Raw genomic sequence first — 23715 nt, forward strand, 5'->3', positions numbered from 1 at the left:
CAGGTCAAAATGGGTTAGGGGAGCTGTTTCTCCCCCAGCGCTGTTTATTCAGAGGAGAGGCTCCCACATGTCAGGAATGCTGATCGGTACGTCGTACGCACAGCGCATCAGCCCCCATCGGTACGTACGCACAGCACATCAGCCCCTGTGCATACATATCGTCGCTGTCGGCCGGAAACCTTGTATCTTCAACTTTTTGTTTTGATTTTATTTCTAATTCTGTAAATTAATGCCATACGTGTAAGTGTGTTGTGTAAACGTTGTGGAAATAATTGCACTGCAAGCTCAGAACGCGGTGTAAGCTTGTTGATAGATAGTTAAAAATTGAGAAGGGGGCACGGTGGCACAGTCAGTAGTGCTGTCGCCTCACAGCTAGAAGGTCCTGGGTTCGATTCCCGCTGGGGACGCTGTGGGCGCTGGGGGCGTGTTCCCTCCTCCACGACATCGGTGCCCATACCCGAGGCGGGGTTGGTGAAAGGGCCTTTCTATGTGGAGTTTGCATGTTCTCCCCGTGTCCCCTAGGGTAGGTACCTTCACAAAAAACATACAGTAATCCTGGTCTCTAAACTACCTCCCCCTGGCCAGCCGGGGCGCCTGATGGAAGGGAAAGGAACTGGTCGGAATAACGTGTTCCTTCCACGCGCTACGTCCAACCAGGGAAACTCCCCCCTGTCGCGTGAAAAGAAGCAGCTTGTTTTGGACATACTACAAGGTTTCCACCCAACATTGATGATATGCAAACACACGCACACAAACGCTACAACAACTACACTCTTTCATGTGTCACAGGAGAGCAATGCCAATCTCCAATCTAGCAGTGCCAGGGCATGTTTCTCATACCGCTGACTGACAATATCTGATCAGGCTGGCAGTTAGGGTCGTTCTGCACAGCATAGACGCGGGAATTGGACTATTTATGACTGTAAGGTATTCACATGAGGGAACAAATACTGTATGCTTCTTATGGTGCTGCATAAGGGCTTTTTCAACAGCCTGCATATCAGCCTGTCAATCAGATCAAGAAGAAGAAGAAGAAGAAGAAGAAGAAGAAGAAGAAATATGAAACACCCAAAAGCATAGATAGAACGAATATAAAATGAATGCATATTGTACATAACTTCTAAACAGATTTATACATGTATTATGACACATTCTATAAGATGCATCTCATCTCAAATTCTACAAATCTGATGCCAAATTCCCCCCCCTAGACATTCCCTATTGCACATCCACCATTGCTGCTAGGTGTTTTTTTTCAAATTTCCGATCCTTTTATACAGAAGGTTCAGAGTGTGGGTCTGTACCTTTTAACCGTAATTCTATCTTATCTTTTATCTTGTGTACATTCATTGCATTGCTGTTGTTGCACAGTCTTGTGGACATGTTGCATCAACATTTCACTGTTTGTATGACTTGATTCTCTGAAAGGGAACCTCCGTCTCACTAACTGCATCTAACCTTGCATGTTCATGACATGTACACAATAACAACCATAAACTCACCTTTCAGACCAATGCAGATAACATCTACAAAAAGGCTTTATCTTCTCAGGAAACTGAGTAGTTTTAATGCCAGTAAACACACCCTGACCATGGTCTATAGATCACTCACTGAGAGTGTTCTCACTTTTAACATCGTGTCCTGGTTTGGGAATCTCTCAGTTAGAGATAAAAACAAGCTCACCCAGGTAGTCAACCAGGCAAGTAAGATCATTGGAGACAAACAATTGCAACTTCAGGACATATACAACTGCTCCATAACCAAAAAAGCAATTCAGATTTACAATGATTCTACCCACCCTCTTCACTCTGAATTTGACTTGTTGCCATCGGGCATGAGGCTTAGGGCAAAATTAGCTAAAAAGAAGGGTTACAAAACTTTGTTTGTGCTAATACTGCTGTGGACATTTTAAATGTTTAAATAGTCTAATCACCACTGTTCATGATCACTGTTGTTGTGTTAATGTGAATGCATTTTTGTCTCCACCAGGCCGAAGGCATGGGGAGAGAGTATGTTTTGCACTCCGTCCGTCCGTCCTTCCTTCCGTCCGTCCGTCCGTCCTTCCGTCCGTCCGTTATCAGCTAATCTCCGGCACCGTTGGCCCGATCAATGCCAAACTTTGCACACACACTCCCTGGATGCCAACGATGAACCTCTGCCCCACATTTTCCAGAACGGCCTGTAGCGCCACCATGAGGCAGCTTCTCACATTTTTTACCTAAAACTGCACCGATCTGGGTGATACGTTGCATGCACACTCCCTAGAGGCCAAGGACAAACCTTTGACCTGCATTTTCCGCATCTGCCTTTTATAGCGCCACCAGGAGGCCGACTTTTGTAAAACACATTTTTTGATATTACTCCTCCAGATTCTGTCCAAAAATCTCACAAATCGTTACACAGTATCTCTATGGTCATGTGCTCAAGTCGGATCTGTCCCATATTTCATATTCCATCCTAATTGGCTATAATTGGCTTTCACAGTTTGCAAGATTGCCCCGTTTTGAACAAAAGCCTCAAATCATGAACGCAACATGCAATTTACGTGAAATCTTTCACACATTTTCTTAATAGGCTGAGGAATATATCCCACCCTTTTCACATTGGCCTGTTATAGCGCCACCAACAGGTTGATTTTTGCAAAACACATTTTTGGAACAAAATGCCTCAAAAACATGTTTATATTAATCCTAAACATTTTGCCAAACATCTCACACAGTCCTATCCTCCTGGTGGAGACCTGTGCCCAGAAGGGCACTTTTTCTAGTTATACAGTATTTTAATGCACCTATATTGTATTTTTTTTAATGTTTTATTGTTGTAACTGACTGCCGGTGTGCCAAAGACGAATTTCCATTTTATGTCAATGTAATGGACAATAAAGTTTTCTTTATCTTTATCTTTATAAAAAATACGTCTTAACATCCACCAAGTTAACCACAATGAACCCTAGCATCCCGATGCATGTCATCCAATATGCAACATTCTGCAAAACTAGCTGATCTTACGGTTGTGAGCTTTTCGCTATTTTGACATACAACAAATTATATTGTGTTTAGGTGGTTAAATTCCCACTCCGTGCTGTGTGTGGATAGTATTCAGTTGGATTCTATAAGAAGCTCAGTTCGCCAGCCTACAGCAGAAGGGGGCGAAGCTGCTGTGCTAATCTCGCTGCCCCATATTTATTTAATCTCAGTATTAAATGCATTCGATCAAATTAGCATGCTGTTTTTTTGTGTGATAATCTCCCTCAGGGGCTCGTGTACTTAGTGAAGGTTCTTATATCGATTGCAGACGTTAAGTCAACATGCAGGCGTATGGCCAAGGTCTCATCTAATAAGATGAATTTGAAAGTACACAATTATTTGCTGCGCAGTATACGTTTAAAATCCTGAAATTCAATATGAGAGCTAGTAGATCTAGCATGTTGGGGGACTCTTGAGAACATTTCAGTATCACCATGCGGCTGTATCATTTAGAGACTCTCAGAACATGTTTTCTTATCTACTAAAGAGATAAAATGTCCTGTGTGTACTGTGTATATATACAGTTCAGACTCCTCGCTGGAGGCGCTAGGAGTTCTAGATGTTGTCACCAGATACACCCGAGGGTAGGAACGGATAAGACACACAGACCACAGTGAATGTTGAGCCCTGTTGGCTAATATTCTTTAAAGGGGAATACCACACATTTTAAGCATTGAACTATGTCAATAATATACCTTAGGCTAGAGTTATTGTGTAGAAATAATAATAATAATAAAAAACCTAACCAGATGCCCGAACCACCTCAGCTGACTCCTTTCCAGGCGAAGGAGCAGCGGTTCTACTCCGAGTCTCTCTCGTGTGACTGAACTTCTCTAAGGGAGATGCCAGCCACCCATCGAAGAAAACTCATTTTGGCCGCTTGTATTCGCGACGTTATTCTTTCGGTCATGACCCACACTTCATGACCATAGGTGAGAGTAGGAACGAAGATTGCTCGGTAGACAGAGAGCTTTGCCTTCTGGCTCAACTCTCTTTTCGTCACAACAGTCTCGGGGCGCCTCCCTAGGGAGGTCCTCGACGCACGTCCCACTGGGAGGAGACCCCGGGGCAGACCAAGGATCACGTCCCACTGGGAGGAGACCAAGGCACAGTTGGAGGAAATACATTGACTCACTGGCCTTGGAACGTCTCGGAATCCCCCAGGAGGAAGTCACTAATGTTGCTCTGGAGAGGGAAGTCTGGAGCACTCTGGTGGAGCTGTTGCCCCCGCGACCCGACTACGGATAAGCGGTTGAAGCTGGATGGATGGACGGATAAAAAACCTCTCCCCCTTCTGTGTAGCCTAGAACTGGATGTCTAAGAACCAGTAGCCTCGGAAACCCAGACGTTGTATTTCTGTGACCAGTGACATCACGAAGATGTACTTTGCATGCCAAAGAGTTGTATTTCAACACGTCTGTGGCCTTTTTGACGTCTTATCAGGCTTTTGTGCTGCACCCTGGACAGATTTTAAGTTGTTTGAGTCCATATTTAGATATTTGATATTAATTTGATCGAACATGCATGCAACTTCAAACTCCACTCCTCATTAATACACGACTGCTTCTGTTAACTGATGAGGATAATATCCTTCTAATGAAAGGAGAGACCATCATTTTTACTTTAGTTATTTAATTTAAAATGTATAATGATAGATTTTTGATCAAATTAACCCATTTTGGTGTTAGCATTATGTTATGCTTTAGCTATTGAAATAGCAGATCTACAAGCTCATAGCGTGCCACCGAGTGGCGCGCTATGAGCTTTTAGGTCTGCTATTTTTTGAAAAATCGAAGAACGACTGACATAGAAACATAGCTTTTTCAGAAAACTGTCAGGATGTAGAAGACATTTTTTTAATCTGATCTCAGGTCAAAATGGGTTAACATAAATACATATATACTCAGTCTCATTTCCCGAAAGGAAAGACTGACCAGAAGCAGGGAAAAAAACATATCCCCACGGTCCATAAAAAATAATAACCAGAGGGGGATAATACAAGCAGATGTATGGATGCCCCCCAGCAGCAAATACAGCCCTGCATGGGAGCCAGATGTATGGATGCCCCCAGCAGCAAATACAGCCCTGCATGGGAGCCAGATGTATGGATGCCCCCAGCAGCAAATACAACCCTGCATGGGAGCCAGATGTATGGATGCCCCCAGCAGCAAATACAGCCCTGCATGGGAGCCAGATGTATGGATGCCCCCAGCAGCAAATACAGCCCTGCATGGGAGCCAGATGTATGGATGCCCCCAGCAACAAATACAGCCCTGCATGGGAGCCAGATGTATGGATGCCCCCAGCAACAAATACAGCCCTGCATGGGAGCTGGTATTCTCCCTTCCACTCTTTTACACCTATAATACATTTAGGTTAAAGGAATTAGAGATGGCTATTATAGGATTTTATCAATTCCAATTCTGCTTATCGATTCCGGTTCTTACCCATTCCCCGGTAAGTCAAATGTTAGTAAACAAGAATAGCTAATTATTTGATCCAGTGTTCCGCCGCTGCATAATACGACATCCCCGCTATTTGTTTTATGTGTCTAAATCGCCCTATTGTAATAATTAAAACGAAAGTCTGTCTCTGCCGCGGAGCAGGGGGAGAGAGCGTTGTGATCTCGAAACCGGAAATCGACACATTCGCTGGGCTGCTAGGGCTTCTGGGAAATTGAGTCCATTGCAAGTGGACGGGGGTTTTGTCTGACTACAACAGCCTCACACCCCCCTCCATGTACCGTAGCAAGATGGCGATTGGTGCGATGGAATGTAAACAAACGGCGCAAGCTATCTTCGGCGGAATTTCGACGATCAAAAGCCCAGATACTTCCAGATACAGTTTTAATGCACGTAACTCGAGAACCGTTTGACCCACCGACTTCACATTCGACACACGTGTTCCACACCCCCACAGGGAGTGCAGTGCCAGGTATTGAGTCGGTCGGACCCACGGTTCTCCAGAACCACCACAAAAGACTCTGGTCAGGCTCTGCCAGTGGGCCTAATGAGGCCAACTCCTTTCACCTGGGCCAGGTTCTGCCCGTGGGCCTAATGAGGCCCACTCCTTTCACCTGTGCAATTTCCAGCCTCTGCCTCAGCCAATTGAGGCTCAACCAGGCTTATTGTCCGTATCAGCCGGGTGTGGGAGTCTATCCCCGTTTCAATGTGCTAGACCTCTGGGAGATGGAATGCTGAGGTGGAGCTGCAACACCTACCATCAGCTCCCAGTATTTACAACAACTACCATCAGCTCCCAGTACTTACAACACCTACCATCAGCTCCCAGTACTTACAACACCTACCATCAGCTCCCAGTACTTACAACGCCTACCATCAGCTCCCAGTACTTACAACACCTACCATCAGCTCCCAGTAATTACAACACCTACCATCAGCTCCCAGTACTTACAACACCTACCATCAGCTCCCAGTACTTACAACACCTACCATCAGCTCCCAGTACTTACAACACCTACCATCAGCTCCCAGTACTTACAACACCTACCATCAGCTCCCAGTAGGAGCTACTTGCACGACATCAAGCCCTGCTACTCATACGCTGAGTTGGCGGTGCCTGGGATCGAACCCATGACCTTGCGGTTGAAAGGTGAGTGCTCTACTGACTGAGCGACCACACGCTAGATCCAACCGTGGAAACTCCCTCCTGTCAGGTGAAAAGAAGCGACTTATCGGACTCCTCATACATACAGTAGAAGGAAGCATGAGGTCAGTCCGTTGCTCTCCCCAGGTGGGTAGAGGGTGTGTGTGTAGCCATTAGATAATTGGCATTGGGTGAAAAATGGGTTAGAATTATTTTTGGGATAAAACATTATGAAAAAAATCACACCCGTGTGAACTGAGTGGTGCAACTCCCCTCCCCCTCTCTCTCTCTCATTAGCAGGCAACAGTGCAGCACTATCTCTCTCTCTCTGTTTCTGGCACACCAGCGCCACTTTTGCCCCTACTGGTACTCATAGTCACACACAGTCACATAGGTTAACACGGACATTGCTGTTCCTTGGAGTGGTTGCGCCACTCAAGAAACTAAAAATAATAAAATAAACATGGCCCAGCCAGCCCTCCCTACCTGTATCCACTCTGGGTGTCGACGCAGGTCCCTCCGTGGAGGCAGGGATTGACGGGGTACGACGCACACGGCTGGCGGACCAGCTCCCGGGCGGCGCAGCCACACACGGCCGAGGTGGAGGCCGTCAGTGACACCAAGGAGAAGCTGCCGCCGTCCAGCAGGGTGGGCGTGTCGCTGACGCTCAGCTGTGTGAGGCAGCCGCCGCCGCCGGCCCGGCAGGCGGCGGCGCCGAGCGCACACTCGTCCACCTGCACCTGGCTCACGTTCACTCGCAGGATGGACTGCAGCTGTCGAGACATCGTTATCTCATCATCACCACATGTGGTGAAATAATAGGCTTACGCACGCACGCACGCACACACGCACACACGCGCACGCGCACACGCACACGCACACGCACACACACACACACACACACACACACACACACACACACACACACACACACACACACACACACACACACACTATAGGGCTGGGTAGACATGACATGACAATGAAGTATCACGATTATTTTTCAACTTTTGCCCCAATTACGATCTCTATACTGCCTCCCCTGGTCAGCCGGGGCGAATGACGGAGGGGAAAGGAACTGGTTGGAATAACGTGTTCCTTCCACACTGTCAGGTGATGAGAAGCACGACGTGAATTGAAGGAATCATGAGCTCAGTTCGGAGCTCTCCCCAGGTTGGCATAGGGAGAATAGCGCCAAGGACTACAGCGGCGGTGGATCAGGGGTAGAGTGCCTGGATGGTAACCGTAAGGTTGCCAGTTCGAACCCGGGCTCCCTCATAGTTACTGTCGAAGTGTCCTTGAGCAAGACACTGAACCCCTAATTGCTCCCGATGTGCTGGTTGGTGCCTTGCATGGTTTCCGCTGCCATCGGTGTATGAATGTGTGTGTGAATGGGTGAATGTAATGCACAATCTCTGTAAAGCGCCTTGGATAAAGGCGCTATATATATATAAATGCACCATTTACCATTTAGCTTAGGCAATTGGCACCGGGTGAAAAATGGGTGCTATTTTCACAGTGTTTTAAAGTTTGTTTGAAGTGTTGAAGATTTTCGCCTATAATGACATGCGGTCCAAAAATAGGAATGTCACAAAGGGTTGAAAGTGGTTAAACGTACTGTAATAAAAGCAGTAGTGTTATCGTAAGGTAACACAATTCAGCGAGACAGTGAGAGGAGAATGACGAAGGGATTGCAAGAGAAATGAGCCTGGATGTACGCTATGGTGTTAGTGAGAGGAGGTGAAAAAAGATAGACAGATAGATAGATAAAAGAAGAGTGATGCAAGGACACCACAGGGGGGGAGGGAGGGGGGGGCACGGCGTTAAACACACAAACAGTTTGTGTTAAAATGACAAAAAAGGGCAGATACAATTCCAGTTATCGTGTCCCGCCACACTCCACCCCCCCACCCCCCCCCGCTCCTCAATGTACCACTTGATGTACGAGCCCAGATCTCTATCTACAAGATGAGTGGTTCCAAATCGCCGTTACTCAACGCGTGGTCCGCGGACCACTAGTGGTCCATGGCGGAATTACAGGTGGTCAATGGGGAAAATGCTTTAAAAGGCTTAATATGTTTTATAGCACATTTGTTAAATTAATTAAGGAGGCGCTGACGGCTTTAGTTCCGACACGCCAAAGGTCTGACAGTCATTAGACCCATAGATATATATAAGAAAGCTAGATGTCTCACCCGCGCTCTGGCCAATGGAGAGCGACGTTGCTACGTGGCGGCCATCTTACCTCAGGGCCACATAACATTGTGTCTATGGGGCATGTACTCTTAAATAACCACAACTTGCTCAATTTTCAACCGATTTTCAAACGGTTTGGTTTGTTATAAACGTCAGAGACGTCTGCATACTTATATGCTTTTATACGACGTTCATATAAAAAAACAAAATTAAGCAGATAAGCGTCCTGAATCATAGCCACGTTGACAACGTTTGTAATAAACCAACCCGTTTGTAAATCCGTCAAGATTCTGAGCGAGTTATGACTGTTTTTGTTTGAGCTCCAATCAGGATAGAGAGGGGCCCTGAAGTAAAATGGCCGCCGGGTGAACAACGTCAGAAACTCCGCCTTAAGCTATCTAGACTTTATCTATGATTAGACCGACAACCTAACCCAAACCCAAACCTAACCCTAACTGCAAGCACAACACAAGGCATGTCGGACCAAACGCCTGTCGGACTAAACGCATGTCGGACCAACGCATGTCAGGAGTGACTTTCTGCATGTCGGACCTTTGGGTCCATCTGGTTACCAACTCTCCATCATTTAGCTGGGGACCACCTGGAACCCCCTCAGGACCACTGGTGGTCCCCGAACCACTGGTTGAGAACCACTGGCAGATTAAATATAGCTCCAAGCAGCGATACGACAGGACCAAGCAATAAGTCCTTTTAGTCCTTTTAGGCTGCTCAACACCCAGCTGTTCGTACGGCAGACAGACAGACAGACAGACAGACAGACAGACAGACAGACAGACGAGGCATGAGTTATGCATGTTCAAAGTGCCTGTTATTGCTGCTTGCAGCTATATTTTTAGTACGAATGTTCATGTACGAACTAACCTTCAAGTGGGATTTCAGATAATGGTCCATAGATTGTGTATAGAAAATTTCAGACAAATTGATCAAAAAGCAGGAAATCAGGTTTAAGCATTTTTCAAATTGCTCGAAATGGTGGAAAATCTGAGGGCGGAGCTTACTGGTCAAAGTGACAGATGTGTTCCGCATGAGTCAAGGCACATATGTAAACAAGATCCATGGTTTATGGCCAAACAAGGCATGGGTCATACCTGTTAAAAGTTTTCATTTTTAAATGATTGCTATAGTGCCCTGTGGCCAATACACTGACACCACACTAGACAGGAACGCCCAAAAACGTCACATCCGGTTTTAGCCTGGGGTAAGAATTTTCTATCGACACACGTGTTCCACACCCCCACAGGGAGTGCAGTGCCAGGTATTGAGTCGGTCAGACCCACGGTTCTCCAGAACTACCACAAAAGGCTCTGGTCAGGCTCTGCCAGTGGGCCTAATGAGGCCAACTCCTTTCACCTGGGCCAGGCTCTGCCAGTGGGCCTAATGAGGCCCACTCCTTTCACCTGGGTCAGGCTCTGCCAGTGGGCCTAATGAGGCCCACTCCTTTCACCTGGGCCAGGCTCTGCCAGTGGTTTCTAATGAGGCCAACTCCTTTCACCTGGGCCAGGCTCTGCCAGTGGGCCTAATGAGGCCAACTCCTTTCACCTGGGCCAGGCTCTGTCAGTGGGCCTAATGAGGCCCACTCCTTTCACCTGTGCAATTTCCAGCCTCTGCCTCAGCCAATTGAGGCTCAACCAATCAGGCTCTGCGAGTGGGCCGAATTGATTGCCAAGTACACTTTTCAGTTTGCAGTCTTCACACACAGGCACATACACAGATCTCCATGTGGGACACCGGCTGACAGTTAAAATGGGTGCTATGACAACGTATATCATTAGGTTCCCAAGTTGCATCGTTCCCAAGTAGGCCGGTGGCCGACTGCGACGGGCACATACAGGTCTAGTATAATTCAAAATGGTGGGAGATCTAAAGTTCAGAGGTCAAAAGTCAGAACACGAAAGTTGTTCGGCATGAGGAGTCAAAGTTTTATTGCTGATGCCTGCCGTCAAATGGTTCATGAGCTATGCCTGTTCAAAGTTTGCATTTTCAATTGAGTGCTATAGCGCCACCCTTTGGCCAATGGTTGTGGGCTTGGCATCCTCACCGTTTGGCATACTAGCCCTCTACCATATTGCCAAGTTTAGCAAAAAACGACTGCACGGTTAAGCCAGAACTGCTATTTTTGGTGGAAGGAGAAGGAGAAGGGACCAAAGTCCCTTCGGGCCCCTTAAAAAACAGACAAATACAATAAGGGACCAAAGTCCCTTCGGGCTTGGCCCCTTAAAAAACAGACAAATACAATAAGGGACCAAAAGTCCCTTAATTCATGCTAGGTCCCTTAATTAATAAATAAATAAATTGGGGAACCCTGACCATTAGTTTAAGAAGGTGACGATATATAGTTGGGGGAGGTGTGGAGGTGAGGTGGTCCTTGGGGATTGATGATATAGTTGGGGGAGGTGTGGAGGTGAGGTGGTCCTTGGGGATTGATGCAGAAATATGCTGAAGATCCAGGGCTAAAAGAACCACTGCTAACCTCCTTTTTCCGTGCAGCGAGGGTTCCGTGTAGCTTCTCCGGCTGCAGATATTCTGTGTCGGTGAACACGGAGAAGTGAATGTCCAAGGTCTTCTCCCCCGTGTCCGCGATGCTGAAAATGTTCACGCTCCCCGGTCTGACGGCCAGGGATTCAGCCAGGAAATCCCACAGGGTCTCGAGTCGGCTCTTCCCGCGGACGTGCGAGTCGATAAACTCCCTGGCCGTGATGCCTGTGGGAGATAAAGAGAGAAGGGTGAGCTGCAGGCAGTGCAGTGACAGCTAAGGAGTTGATCAAAGGCTGCTCGGTTACGGATTCCGTTGGCCTTCCATTATCATGCGCCGCACTCATTGATCCTCAGTGTTTCTGCAGGCTGATTCTGTCTGTGAGGTGAACGAGTCATGACTATGAGACATTTAAAGAGTGGTGGGAAGTAACTCAAGTACATTTTACTCAAGTACTGTTTTGAGGTACATTTACTTTACTTGTGTATTTACATTTCTCGACGCTTTATACTTCTATGGTATAATAAAATATGCTTTATATACGCTAAAACTTGAGTTACCAGATTTGTTATTACAAACATACATTAATCACTTGAGACCTGTTTTGTACGTACATCGGCTATTCGTAAATTGCCGTTTTGCCAAGCTCATATAACATGTTGCATGGCGAGCACTGTGTACAGTATGCCGATGCCAACAATACCTTTCTACTTTTACTTAACACAATTCCTCCCGCCATTAATTAATCCCTCGATTGCGTATTGCCATGGTTTAATCACGCGTGACACTTACTTTGAAGAGCCAAATATCCGTATCGCATTTTACTATGAAACCATTCCGTGTGTGTTGACGAAGCTGGTGCTCGTTCTCTCGGTCGGTGGTGGAAAAAGTGGACCGCGAGTATCACAGCGCCTGCTACAGGCCGTTGAAAACGCTTGTCTGGGACAAAGCGACCCCTGCAATGTCGCTTCTGTGAGATAAAGCCGTCTGAAAACAGAGCCGGCAATGTTAGTGGATGCGCGCGCATTTTCAAAATGGCCGCGCCCATTGGGTCAGAAGCATAACAAAGCTAACGGACGGTAGATTTCGATACGATCGTATTAAAACATGCATTAATGAATACATCGCTGTTAAAACGGCTTTTCCGTTTGTGGCAGGCCACAAGATTCTACGTGTTAAAATTCCTATGTTCCCGGCAGGCCTCGTGTTAAGTAACATTTTGAATGTAAAGTAGGCTTTTTCTTTAATTGTAAACAGAGGATTTCTACGTTGTGTTATTGCTACTTTTACATACTATAAATTAGTAAAAAAATAAAATATAAATATCTGAGTACCACCGCTGCCATGAGACAGATTTAGAAAGGATCTTTTATTTCCCTGCTGAGAACAATTTTGCATCTGACGTGTGAAAGATTTTCATGACCTCGCAATCAATCAGATTTGTGGTGCCACCCTCCAATAAATATCCTGAAGGTTGGAGAAAGGCATCTTTAATCTCCACCAGGGACCGGCTTAGAGTCAGAGGTAGCCATAATAGCCTTCAACTCCAGCCTTTTAAATGTCAAGGGCCTGAACGTGACACCTCTAAATTGACCTTTACTGGGACTTTTCCAAGAGAGATAGATGTAAAACTTGAGGCAACCAATATAAACTTTACGGTTCTAAAAAAAAAAAAAAAGGTGAAGAATACGAAAGACAATATTATCACCAACAGGGGTGCGAAAATTCTCGCCTTGTCAATGACGCAGAGTGGTAGATAAAGCGAGCAAAAAGGATTTCTCCCGAAAGCCTGTCATTTCAGCCTTGAGCGGTTTGACAGGCTGATAATCATCTAATGACATCAAGTATCAATTAATTCACGGCTGTGACAGATGCTGTTGTCTCTCTGCATCAGCCGCCTGGAAGACAGAGTCACCATAAAGCCGTGCGTGGGTGTTGCATAGCAGGAGTAGCCAATCTACAAGCCCTCACGTTGTGAGCTTGCACTGTAATGATTTGCATTTTTATAGCGCTTTTCCAAGTGCTCAAAGCGCTTTACAATGGTTCATTCATTCATACACTGGGAGGTGAAGCGTCGAACAGTAGACGCCAGCGTCCTCACTTCCCACACCAATGGTGGCGAGCTAACACCGACCGACTCATTGGAGGCAATGTAGGGTTCAGTGTCTTGCCCAAGGACACTTCGACATGTACAGGAGGAGGAGCCAGGATTCGAACCGCCGACCCATGGATCGTTGGACGACCTGCTCTACCTCCTGAGCCACAGCCGCCCCAAGAATAGTAGAATAGATCTGCTAGTTGCAGTGAATAGTAGAATAGATCTGCTAGTTGCAGTGAATAGTAGAATAGATCTGCTAGTTGCAGTGAATAGTAGAATAGATCTGCTAGTTGCAGTGAACAGTAGAATAGATCTGCTAGTTGCAGTGAATAGTAGAATAGATCTGCTAGTTGCAGTGTAGAATAGTAGAATAGATCTGCTAGTTGCAGTGAATAGTAGAATAGATCTGCTAGTTGCAGTGAATAGTAGAATAGATCTGCTAGTTGCAGTGAATAGTAGAATAGATCTGCTAGTTGCAGTGTAGAATAGTAGAATAGATCTGCTAGTTGCAGTGAATAGTAGAATAGATCTGCTAGTTGCAGTGAATAGTAGAATAGATCTGCTAGTTGCAGTGTGTATTAATAGTAGAATAGATCTGCTAGTTGCAGTGTGTATTAATAGTAGAATAGATCTGCTAGTTGCAGTGTAGAATAGTAGAATAGATCTGCTAGTTGCAGTGAATAGTAGAATAGATCTGCTAGTTGCAGTGAATAGTAGAATAGATCTGCTAGTTGCAGTGAATAGTAGAATAGATCTGCTAGTTGCAGTGCATAGTAGAATAGATCTGCTAGTTGCAGTGAATAGTAGAATAGATCTGCTAGTTGCAGTGAATAGTAGAATAGATCTGCTAGTTGCAGTGAATAGTAGAATAGATCTGCTAGTTGCAGTGAATAGTAGAATAGATCTGCTAGTTGCAGTGAATAGTAGAATAGATCTGCTAGTTGCAGTGAATAGTAGAATAGATCTGCTAGTTGCAGTGAATAGTAGAATAGATCTCTAGTTGCAGTGAATAGTAGAATAGATCTGCTAGTTGCAGTGTGTATTAGAATAGTAGAATAGATCTGCTAGTTGCAGTGAATAGTAGAATAGATCTGCTAGTTGCAGTGTGTAGAATAGTAGAATAGATCTGCTAGTTGCAGTGAATAGTAGAATAGATCTGCTAGTTGCAGTGAATAGTAGAATAGATCTGCTAGTTGCAGTGAATAGTAGAATAGATCTGCTAGTTGCAGTGAATAGTAGAATAGATCTGCTAGTTGCAGTGAATAGTAGAATAGATCTGCTAGTTGCAGTGAATAGTAGAATAGATCTGCTAGTTGCAGTGAATAGTAGAATAGATCTGCTAGTTGCAGTGAATAGTAGAATAGATCTGCTAGTTGCAGTGAATAGTAGAATAGATCTGCTAGTTGCAGTGCATAGTAGAATAGATCTGCTAGTTGCAGTGAATAGTAGAATAGATCTGCTAGTTGCAGTGAATAGTAGAATAGATCTGCTAGTTGCAGTGAATAGTAGAATAGATCTGCTAGTTGCAGTGAATAGTAGAATAGATCTGCTAGTTGCAGTGAATAGTAGAATAGATCTGCTAGTTGCAGTGAATAGTAGAATAGATCTGCTAGTTGCAGTGAATAGTAGAATAGATCTCTAGTTGCAGTGAATAGTAGAATAGATCTGCTAGTTGCAGTGTGTATTAGAATAGTAGAATAGATCTGCTAGTTGCAGTGAATAGTAGAATAGATCTGCTAGTTGCAGTGTGTAGAATAGTAGAATAGATCTGCTAGTTGCAGTGAATAGTAGAATAGATCTGCTAGTTGCAGTGAATAGTAGAATAGATCTGCTAGTTGCAGTGAATAGTAGAATAGATCTGCTAGTTGCAGTGAATAGTAGAATAGATCTGCTAGTTGCAGTGAATAGTAGAATAGATCTGCTAGTTGCAGTGAATAGTAGAATAGATCTGCTAGTTGCAGTGAATAGTAGAATAGATCTCTAGTTGCAGTGAATAGTAGAATAGATCTGCTAGTTGCAGTGTGTATTAGAATAGTAGAATAGATCTGCTAGTTGCAGTGAATAGTAGAATAGATCTGCTAGTTGCAGTGTGTAGAATAGTAGAATAGATCTGCTAGTTGCAGTGAATAGTAGAATAGATCTGCTAGTTGCAGTGAATAGTAGAATAGATCTGCTAGTTGCAGTGAATAGTAGAATAGATCTGCTAGTTGCAGTGAATAGTAGAATAGATCTGCTAGTTGCAGTGAATAGTAGAATAGATCTGCTAGTTGCAGTGAATAGTAGAATAGATCTGCTAGTTGCAGTGTGTAGAATAGTAGAATAGATCTGCTAGTTGCAGTGAATAGTAGAATAGATCTGCTAGTTGCAGTGAATAGTAGAATAGATCTGCTAGTTGCAGTGAATAGTAGAATAGATCTGCTAGTTGCAGTGAATAGTAGAATAGATCTGCTAGTTGCAGTGAATAGTAGAATAGATCTGCTAGTTGCAGTGTAGAATAGTAGAATAGATCTGCTAGTTGCAGTGAATAGTAGAATAGATCTGCTAGTTGCAGTGAATAGTAGAATAGATCTGCTAGTTGCAGTGAATAGTAGAATAGATCTGCTAGTTGCAGTGCATAGTAGAATAGATCTGCTAGTTGCAGTGAATAGTAGAATAGATCTGCTAGTTGCAGTGAATAGTAGAATAGATCTGCTAGTTGCAGTGAATAGTAGAATAGATCTGCTAGTTGCAGTGAATAGTAGAATAGATCTGCTAGTTGCAGTGAATAGTAGAATAGATCTGCTAGTTGCAGTGAATAGTAGAATAGATCTGCTAGTTGCAGTGAATAGTAGAATAGATCTGCTATTTGCCGTGAATAGTAGAATAGATCTGCTAGTTGCAGTTAATAGTAGAATAGATCTATAGTTGCAGTGAATAGTAGAATAGATCTGCTAGTTGCAGTGAATAGTAGAATAGATCTGCTAGTTGCAGTGAATAGTAGAATAGATCTGCTGGTTGCAGTGAATAGTAGAATAGATCTGCTAGTTGCAGTGTGTATTAATAGTAGAATAGATCTGCTAGTTGCAGTGTGTATTAATAGTAGAATAGATCTGCTAGTTGCAGTGAATAGTAGAATAGATCTGCTAGTTGCAGTGAATAGTAGAATAGATCTGCTAGTTGCAGTGAATAGTAGAATAGATCTGCTAGTTGCAGTGAATAGTAGAATAGATCTGCTAGTTGCAGTGAATAGTAGAATAGATCTGCTAGTTGCAGTGTGTATTAATAGTAGAATAGATCTGCTAGTTGCAGTGTAGAATAGTAGAATAGATCTACTAGTTGCAGTGAATAGTGGAATAGATCTGCTAGTTGCAGTGAATAGTAGAATAGATCTGCTAGTTGCAGTGTGTAGAATAGTAGAATAGATCTGCTAGTTGCAGTGAATAGTGGAATAGATCTGCTAGTTGCAGTGAATAGTAGAATAGATCTGCTAGTTGCAGTGTAGAATAGTAGAATAGATCTGCTAGTTGCAGTGAACAGTAGAATAGATCTGCTAGTTGCAGTGAATAGTAGAATAGATCTGCTAGTTGCAGTGAATAGTAGAATAGATCTGCTAGTTGCAGTGAATAGTAGAATAGATCTGCTAGTTGCAGTGAATAGTAGAATAGATCTGCTAGTTGCAGTGAATAGTAGAATAGATCTCTAGTTGCAGTGTATTAATAGTAGAATAGATCTACTAGTTGCAGTGAATAGTAGAATAGATCTGCTAGTTGCAGTGAATAGTAGAATAGATCTGCTAGTTGCAGTGAATAGTAGAATAGATCTGCTAGTTGCAGTGAATAGTAGAATAGATCTGCTAGTTGCAGTGAATAGTAGAATAGATCTGCTAGTTGCAGTGTATTAATAGTAGAATAGATCTCTAGTTGCAGTGTATTAATAGTAGAATAGATCTACTAGTTGCAGTGAATAGTAGAATAGATCTGCTAGTTGCAGTGAATAGTAGAATAGATCTACTAGTTGCAGTGAATAGTAGAATAGATCTGCTAGTTGCAGTGAATAGTAGAATAGATCTGCTAGTTGCAGTGAATAGTAGAATAGATCTGCTAGTTGCAGTGAATAGTAGAATATATCTACTAGTTGCAGTGAATAGTAGAATAGATCTACTAGTTGCAGTGAATAGTAGAATAGATCTGCTAGTTGCAGTGAATAGTAGAATAGATCTACTAGTTGCAGTGAATAGTAGAATATATCTACTAGTTGCAGTGAATAGTAGAATAGATCTGCTAGTTGCAGTGAATAGTAGAATAGATCTACTAGTTGCAGTGTGTATTAATAATAGAATAGATCTACTAGTTGCAGTGAATAGTAGAATAGATCTACTAGTTGCAGTGAATAGTAGAATAGATCTACTAGTTGCAGTGAATAGTAGAATAGATCTGCTAGTTGCAGTGAATAGTAGAATATATCTACTAGTTGCAGTGAATAGTAGAATAGATCTACTAGTTGCAGTGAATAGTAGAATAGATCTGCTAGTTGCAGTGAATAGTAGAATAGATCTGCTAGTTGCAGTGTAGTAGAATAGTAGAATAGATCTGCTAGTTGCAGTGAATAGTAGAATAGATCTGCTAGTTGCAGTGAATAGTAGAATAGATCTGCTAGTTGCAGTGAATAGTAGAATAGATCTGCTAGTTGCAGTGAATAGTAGAATAGATCTGCTAGTTGCAGTGAATAGTAGAATAGATCTGCTAGTTGCAGTGAATAGTAGAATAGATCTGCTAGTTGCAGTGAATAGTAGAATAGATCTACTAGTTGCAGTGAATAGTAGAATAGATCTACTAGTTGCAGTGAATAGTAGAATAGATCTGCTAGTTGCAGTGAATAGTAGAATAGATCTGCTAGTTGCAGTGAATAGTAGAATAGATCTGCTAGTTGCAGTGAATAGTAGAATAGATCTGCTAGTTGCAGTGAATAGTAGAATAGATCTGCTAGTTGCAGTGAATAGTAGAATAGATCTGCTAGTTGCAGTGAATAGTAGAATAGATCTACTAGTTGCAGTGAATAGTAGAATAGATCTACTAGTTGCAGTGAATAGTAGAATAGATCTACTAGTTGCAGTGAATAGTAGAATAGATCTGCTAGTTGCAGTGAATAGTAGAATAGATCTGCTAGTTGCAGTGAATAGTAGAATAGATCTGCTAGTTGCAGTGAATAGTAGAATAGATCTACTAGTTGCAGTGAATAGTAGAATAGATCTACTAGTTGCAGTGAATAGTAGAATAGATCTGCTAGTTGCAGTGAATAGTAGAATAGATCTCTAGTTGCAGTGAATAGTAGAATAGATCTATAGTTGCAGTGAAAAGTAGAATAGATCTCTAGTTGCAGTGAATAGTAGAATAGATCTCCTAGTTGCAGTGTGTTTAATAGATCTCTAGTTGCAGTGAATAGTAGAATAGATCTATAGTTGCAGTGTGTAGTAGAATAGATCTATAGTTGCAGTGAATAGTAGAATAGATCTCTAGTTGCAGTGAATAGTAGAATAGATCTATAGTTGCAGTGAATAGTAGAATAGATCTCTAGTTGCAGTGAATAGTAGAATAGATCTCCTAGTTGCAGTGTGTTTAATAGATCTCTAGTTGCAGTGAATAGTAGAATAGATCTATAGTTGCAGTGAATAGTAGAATAGATCTATAGTTGCAGTGAATAGTAGAATAGATCTCTAGTTGCAGTGAATAGTAGAATAGATCTATAGTTGCAGTGAATAGTAGAATAGATCTATAGTTGCAGTGAATAGTAGAATAGATCTATAGTTGCAGTGAATAGTAGAATAGATCTATAGTTGCAGTGAATAGTAGAATAGATCTATAGTTGCAGTGAATAGTAGAATAGATCTATAGTTGCAGTGTGTATTGCGTAACACCCGCTCGCAACTAAAAGTTTCAATGTTTGGCTCAACAGTGCAAGATGAATGCTCAACAGACAACTGTAACATGGGTTAGGGTTAGGGACAACTGTAACATGGGAAATCAAATGGAAAAAGTAATTATGTTTTATAGCTTTTCAGACAGCCAGAAGCGGAGGCCGCTCGGTGCATGGCTAAGTAGACAAAACAACTCTCGTCCAGTGGCCAAACCGAAACACAGTTAATAAGCATATCGTCGCTGCTGGGCAGATACCTTGACTCTCCTCCATAATTCATGTTATTCTTTTCTTTATCCCATTAACCCATTTTGGGCGGGAACCCCTTTTGGTGTTAGCATCATGTTATGCTTTAGCTATTGAAAAATAGTAGATCTACAAGCTCATGAGCTTGTAGGTCTGCTATTTTTGAAAAATCGAAGAACGACTGACATAGAAACATAGCTTTTTCAGAAAACTGTCAGGATGTAGAAGACATTATTAGAATCTGATCTCAGGTCAAAATTGGTTAAGACCTGAGGCCGATTCTATACAAATGCCTTCTAATTTTAAATCAGTAGTTCTCAAACTTGTTGGTGCCAAGGACCCCCAAAATGATATGTATTTTTGGGCACGGACCCCCCCATCTGGAAATGTTTTGTGCCGGGGACGCCGCAGAATAGAAGATTTGTGAAAAGAAATTCACACTTTTTATTTTTCAAAAATATCAGATGTGCAGCATGTAAATGAGTTTGTTTGGATGAGGGCTAGGTGGACAGAAATTACACTCCAGAGATTTAGAAAATGTTCTTCTTTTGCAAGCTGTTAAAAAAGAATGTTCTTCCAAAAAGAGTTTCACAAAAAAGGTAGTTCACGAAAAACTAAGGAAACTTACAGACCTCTAATCAAGCCTTAAAGTTTGAAGCTGAACCTTCCACTGAGGGTGTGTTTAAAACAACACAACAGTCTAGCTATAGTCTGTGCTGCTACTGACTGTTCTCTATAAGGGCAGAGCTAATATCCAGAATTGTCCCCTTCTATTCCGTCAGGCACCCAGAACTTGTGGCAAGTAAATTGACCCTATGGGAGCCAACCCAGGGCAAAGCCAGGAGGGGATAGAAGCGTACCACCTATGTAGACGTGCTGCGGCGCGACATCTTGGCTGACAACACTGCAGAGCTCAAGAACCTGATTTGTGGAGGGTAGCGATCCAGGAATCCCGAGTTGGTGTTGACTAGACCTCACTCTCGCAGCAACTAACTAACAACTAACTCTATTCCCTCTACTACCTGAAACTGGAATCCCTTCCCCCCCCACAATCTGGGCCTTTCAATTGTTGGGTCAAACCAATCGTCTAGATTCACCAACCTACTGTATCTAGCCAAAATAAACACAGACAACATTTCCCAAACCTTACAGACATCATAATCCACAAGGTAAGTAATCATGTTTTTAGCAAACAACTATTCATTCATAATATAAAGTTACACACACACACACACACACACACACACACACACACACACACACACACACACACACACACACACACACACACACACACACACACACACACACACACACACACACACACACACACACACACACACACACACACACACACACACACACACACACACACACACACACACACACACACACTCCATAAGTGGTAAGACCCAATTAGGTTCCTCCACCAGCCTATAAAAGGATCCCCGGAATCAGAATTTGTTCTTTTTGTAATGCATATGAAATATATAAAGTTTAACCAGGGTCAAGATGTGACCACAAACACTCTGAATACAAACTAACTAGTATAGTCCTATTCAATATGTTTGGTGATGACCATATATGGTTATTCAAAAGATAAGGTGATTGTACTGAAAAATAAAATACTGGGGGTAAAAAGACACAAGTGGGGAAAGTCAGTCTGTCTTTACCACAGCACACGCTCACAGAACGGCACGCTGTGAGCTTGTAGATCTACTATTTTTTTAAACCACTGTTCTAAAATCTAAAATGACAGAGATGCTTTCCAGGTTTTACCACGTATGATGCTGCCAGAGTTTGTCAAAATAAAGCACTAGAGTGCAAAGCAAATGGGCAGATTTTACTCTGAAAATCCCTGCCCTTCCATTTCCCCCCAAAAACCGGGAGGTATAATCTTCCATTACTACCTCGCGCTGTCAAGTCTCATCTCTCTTTAGAAGCTTTATATTCCAAACGAGATGCTTGGTTACATTGCCGTTCTGATCAAAACCATGGACGTTGATTCAGAGATATAGGCCCTCATTTATCAACGCGGGGTACGCCAAAATATGGGTGCGCGCCGGAATTACCGGCATTTAACATTTCCGCAAAAACTTGAACGTGCGCCAGGACAAAAATCAGGAAGAAAGAATAGAAGAGAGATAGACAGGGAAGGAGATACAGGCAAATACAAGGAGTAGCAATAACAATAATGAATGAAATAGTGTAGTAGTGGTTTAGGCAGGGAGGCAATCTAATAACTGTCATAAACGTACAGCATGGTCACCACAGTGACAGAGACAGACAGGACAGGAGGAGGAGATGCAGCTACCTGTAACGTACAGCATGGTCACCACAGTGACAGAGACAGACAGAACAGGAGGAGGAGATGCAGCTACCTGTAACGTACAGCATGGTCACCACAGTGACAGAGACACACAGGACAGGAGGAGGAGATGCAGCTACCTGTAACGTACAGCATGGTCACCACAGTGACAGAGACAGACAGAACAGGAGGAGGAGATGCAGCTACCTGTAACGTACAGCATGGTCACCACAGTGACAGAGACAGACAGGACAGGAGGAGGAGATGCAGCTACCTGTAACGTACAGCATGGTCACCACAGTGACAGAGACAGACAGGACAGGAGGAGGAGATGCAGCTACCTGTAACGTACAGCATGGTCACCACAGTGACAGAGACAGACAGGACAGGAGGAGGAGATGCAGCTACCTGGATTTGTAAAACAGCATTTGTCACTCACGGGCTGTGCGCGTCCAAACTCATTCCAATGACGTGAGCAATGTTATTTAATTAATGCTTCACAGAATCACAGGTTTTCGTTCACTAATCTTGTTGTATATTAAATGAATAAAGACTTTAATAATTGTTTATACAACTAACAACACACAGAGTGACAGTTGCTTGCAAGTATGTGTGTGCGTGCGTGCGTGCGTGCGTGTGTGGACATGACAGCCAGACAAGCGAGGCGAGAGGAGAAACAGACAGGGCCTACAGCTATTATTTAATTCATGCAGGTGTTCGTTCTTTATTTATTTAAGATACAACACAACAGTTGGGCTTGCAAGTTGCGTGTGCGTGCATCTGAGTGTGTGTGTATGAGAGGGGGCCGGGGTGAGGCGGGCAAGCAAGGCAAGCGGGGGAAACTATTTTTAATTGGCTTTTTCCATCATGTAACCATGGTTTCCATACGTTGTATCATGGTCGTATTGCAGTTGTTCATGTCGCAAAAACGAGGGCGAGGCTTGATTTCATAGGGCATGCCAGATTGATTTCAGCCGTCACATTTATCACTGCTAGGAATGAAATTAAGGAAGGATCAGCTGTTTGCGATCACTTTATAAATGCCACGACAAAACCTACACTCGAATTTGGGGCAGATTTTACACTCAATTGATAAATGAGGTCGATGAATGAGTGTTGCAGTCCCGCCCCCTTTCATGACGACGCCAGGCCCAGGAAATAATTCCCAATGCATTTTTCCCATAGACATTTCAAAAAGTATTTATTTAAAGACCTTTAAGCCAACTCGAGTCGTGACAAATCATGACAATAAACACAATATTTTGGACCAAACAAATAATTACAAAGAAGAAAAACAAGAAAGAAACGTGTTGTAACCTGCCGTTTTCTACTTCTTTCTAATTATTTGTTCGGCCCGAAAAATTGTGTTTGTTGTCATGATTTCTCACAACTCGAGTTGGCTTTGAAAAGCTTAAAAGGTCTTTAAATAAATACTTTTTGAAATGTCTATGAGGAAAATGAACGGGGAATCATTTCCTGGGCCCTGGTAGGAGGCGGGACTTCGACGCTCTAGTGTTGTCGGGCCGTAAACAAGGAAGTGAACGGGAACATTTATTTTTTTACCCAGGGAAGTAGCTGAGCACAGGTGCTCATTTTCAGCAACGCCCTGCACATAGAAACACACAGACAGACACACACACACATTAAAACCTGGGAGCTGACCAGTACAACCACAGTCTTATACTGTTGGCCACTAAGCAGCTCCAGGGGGAGCAGTTGGGGGTTCAGTGCCTTGCTCAAGGGCACTTCAGCGGTGTTGGGTGAGTGATGACAATCACTTCCCCACCCAGATTTGTCCTGCCCGTCCGGGGAATCGAACCGGAAACCTTTCGGCAACAAGGGCGCTCCT

General features: G+C 43.3%; 1 protein-coding gene across 1 annotated transcript in view; it reads right to left on the reverse strand.

The window, feature by feature from the left end:
• The window catches only part of LOC306918324 (putative neural-cadherin 2), a gene marked incomplete at both ends in the record, with an annotated part of 31588 nt that overhangs the window by 2372 nt on the left and 5501 nt on the right, over positions 1-23715 (reverse strand). Inside the window, 2 exons of the mRNA XM_079531211.1 lie at positions 7119-7405; positions 11320-11549. Coding sequence (XP_079387337.1) covers positions 7119-7405; positions 11320-11549 — 517 coding nt within the window. The remainder of the gene's footprint in view (positions 1-7118; positions 7406-11319; positions 11550-23715) is intronic.

Source organism: Electrona antarctica (assembly GCF_951216825.1).
Source record: "Electrona antarctica genome assembly, contig: scaffold_208, whole genome shotgun sequence".
Lineage (NCBI taxonomy): Eukaryota > Metazoa > Chordata > Actinopteri > Myctophiformes > Myctophidae > Electrona > Electrona antarctica.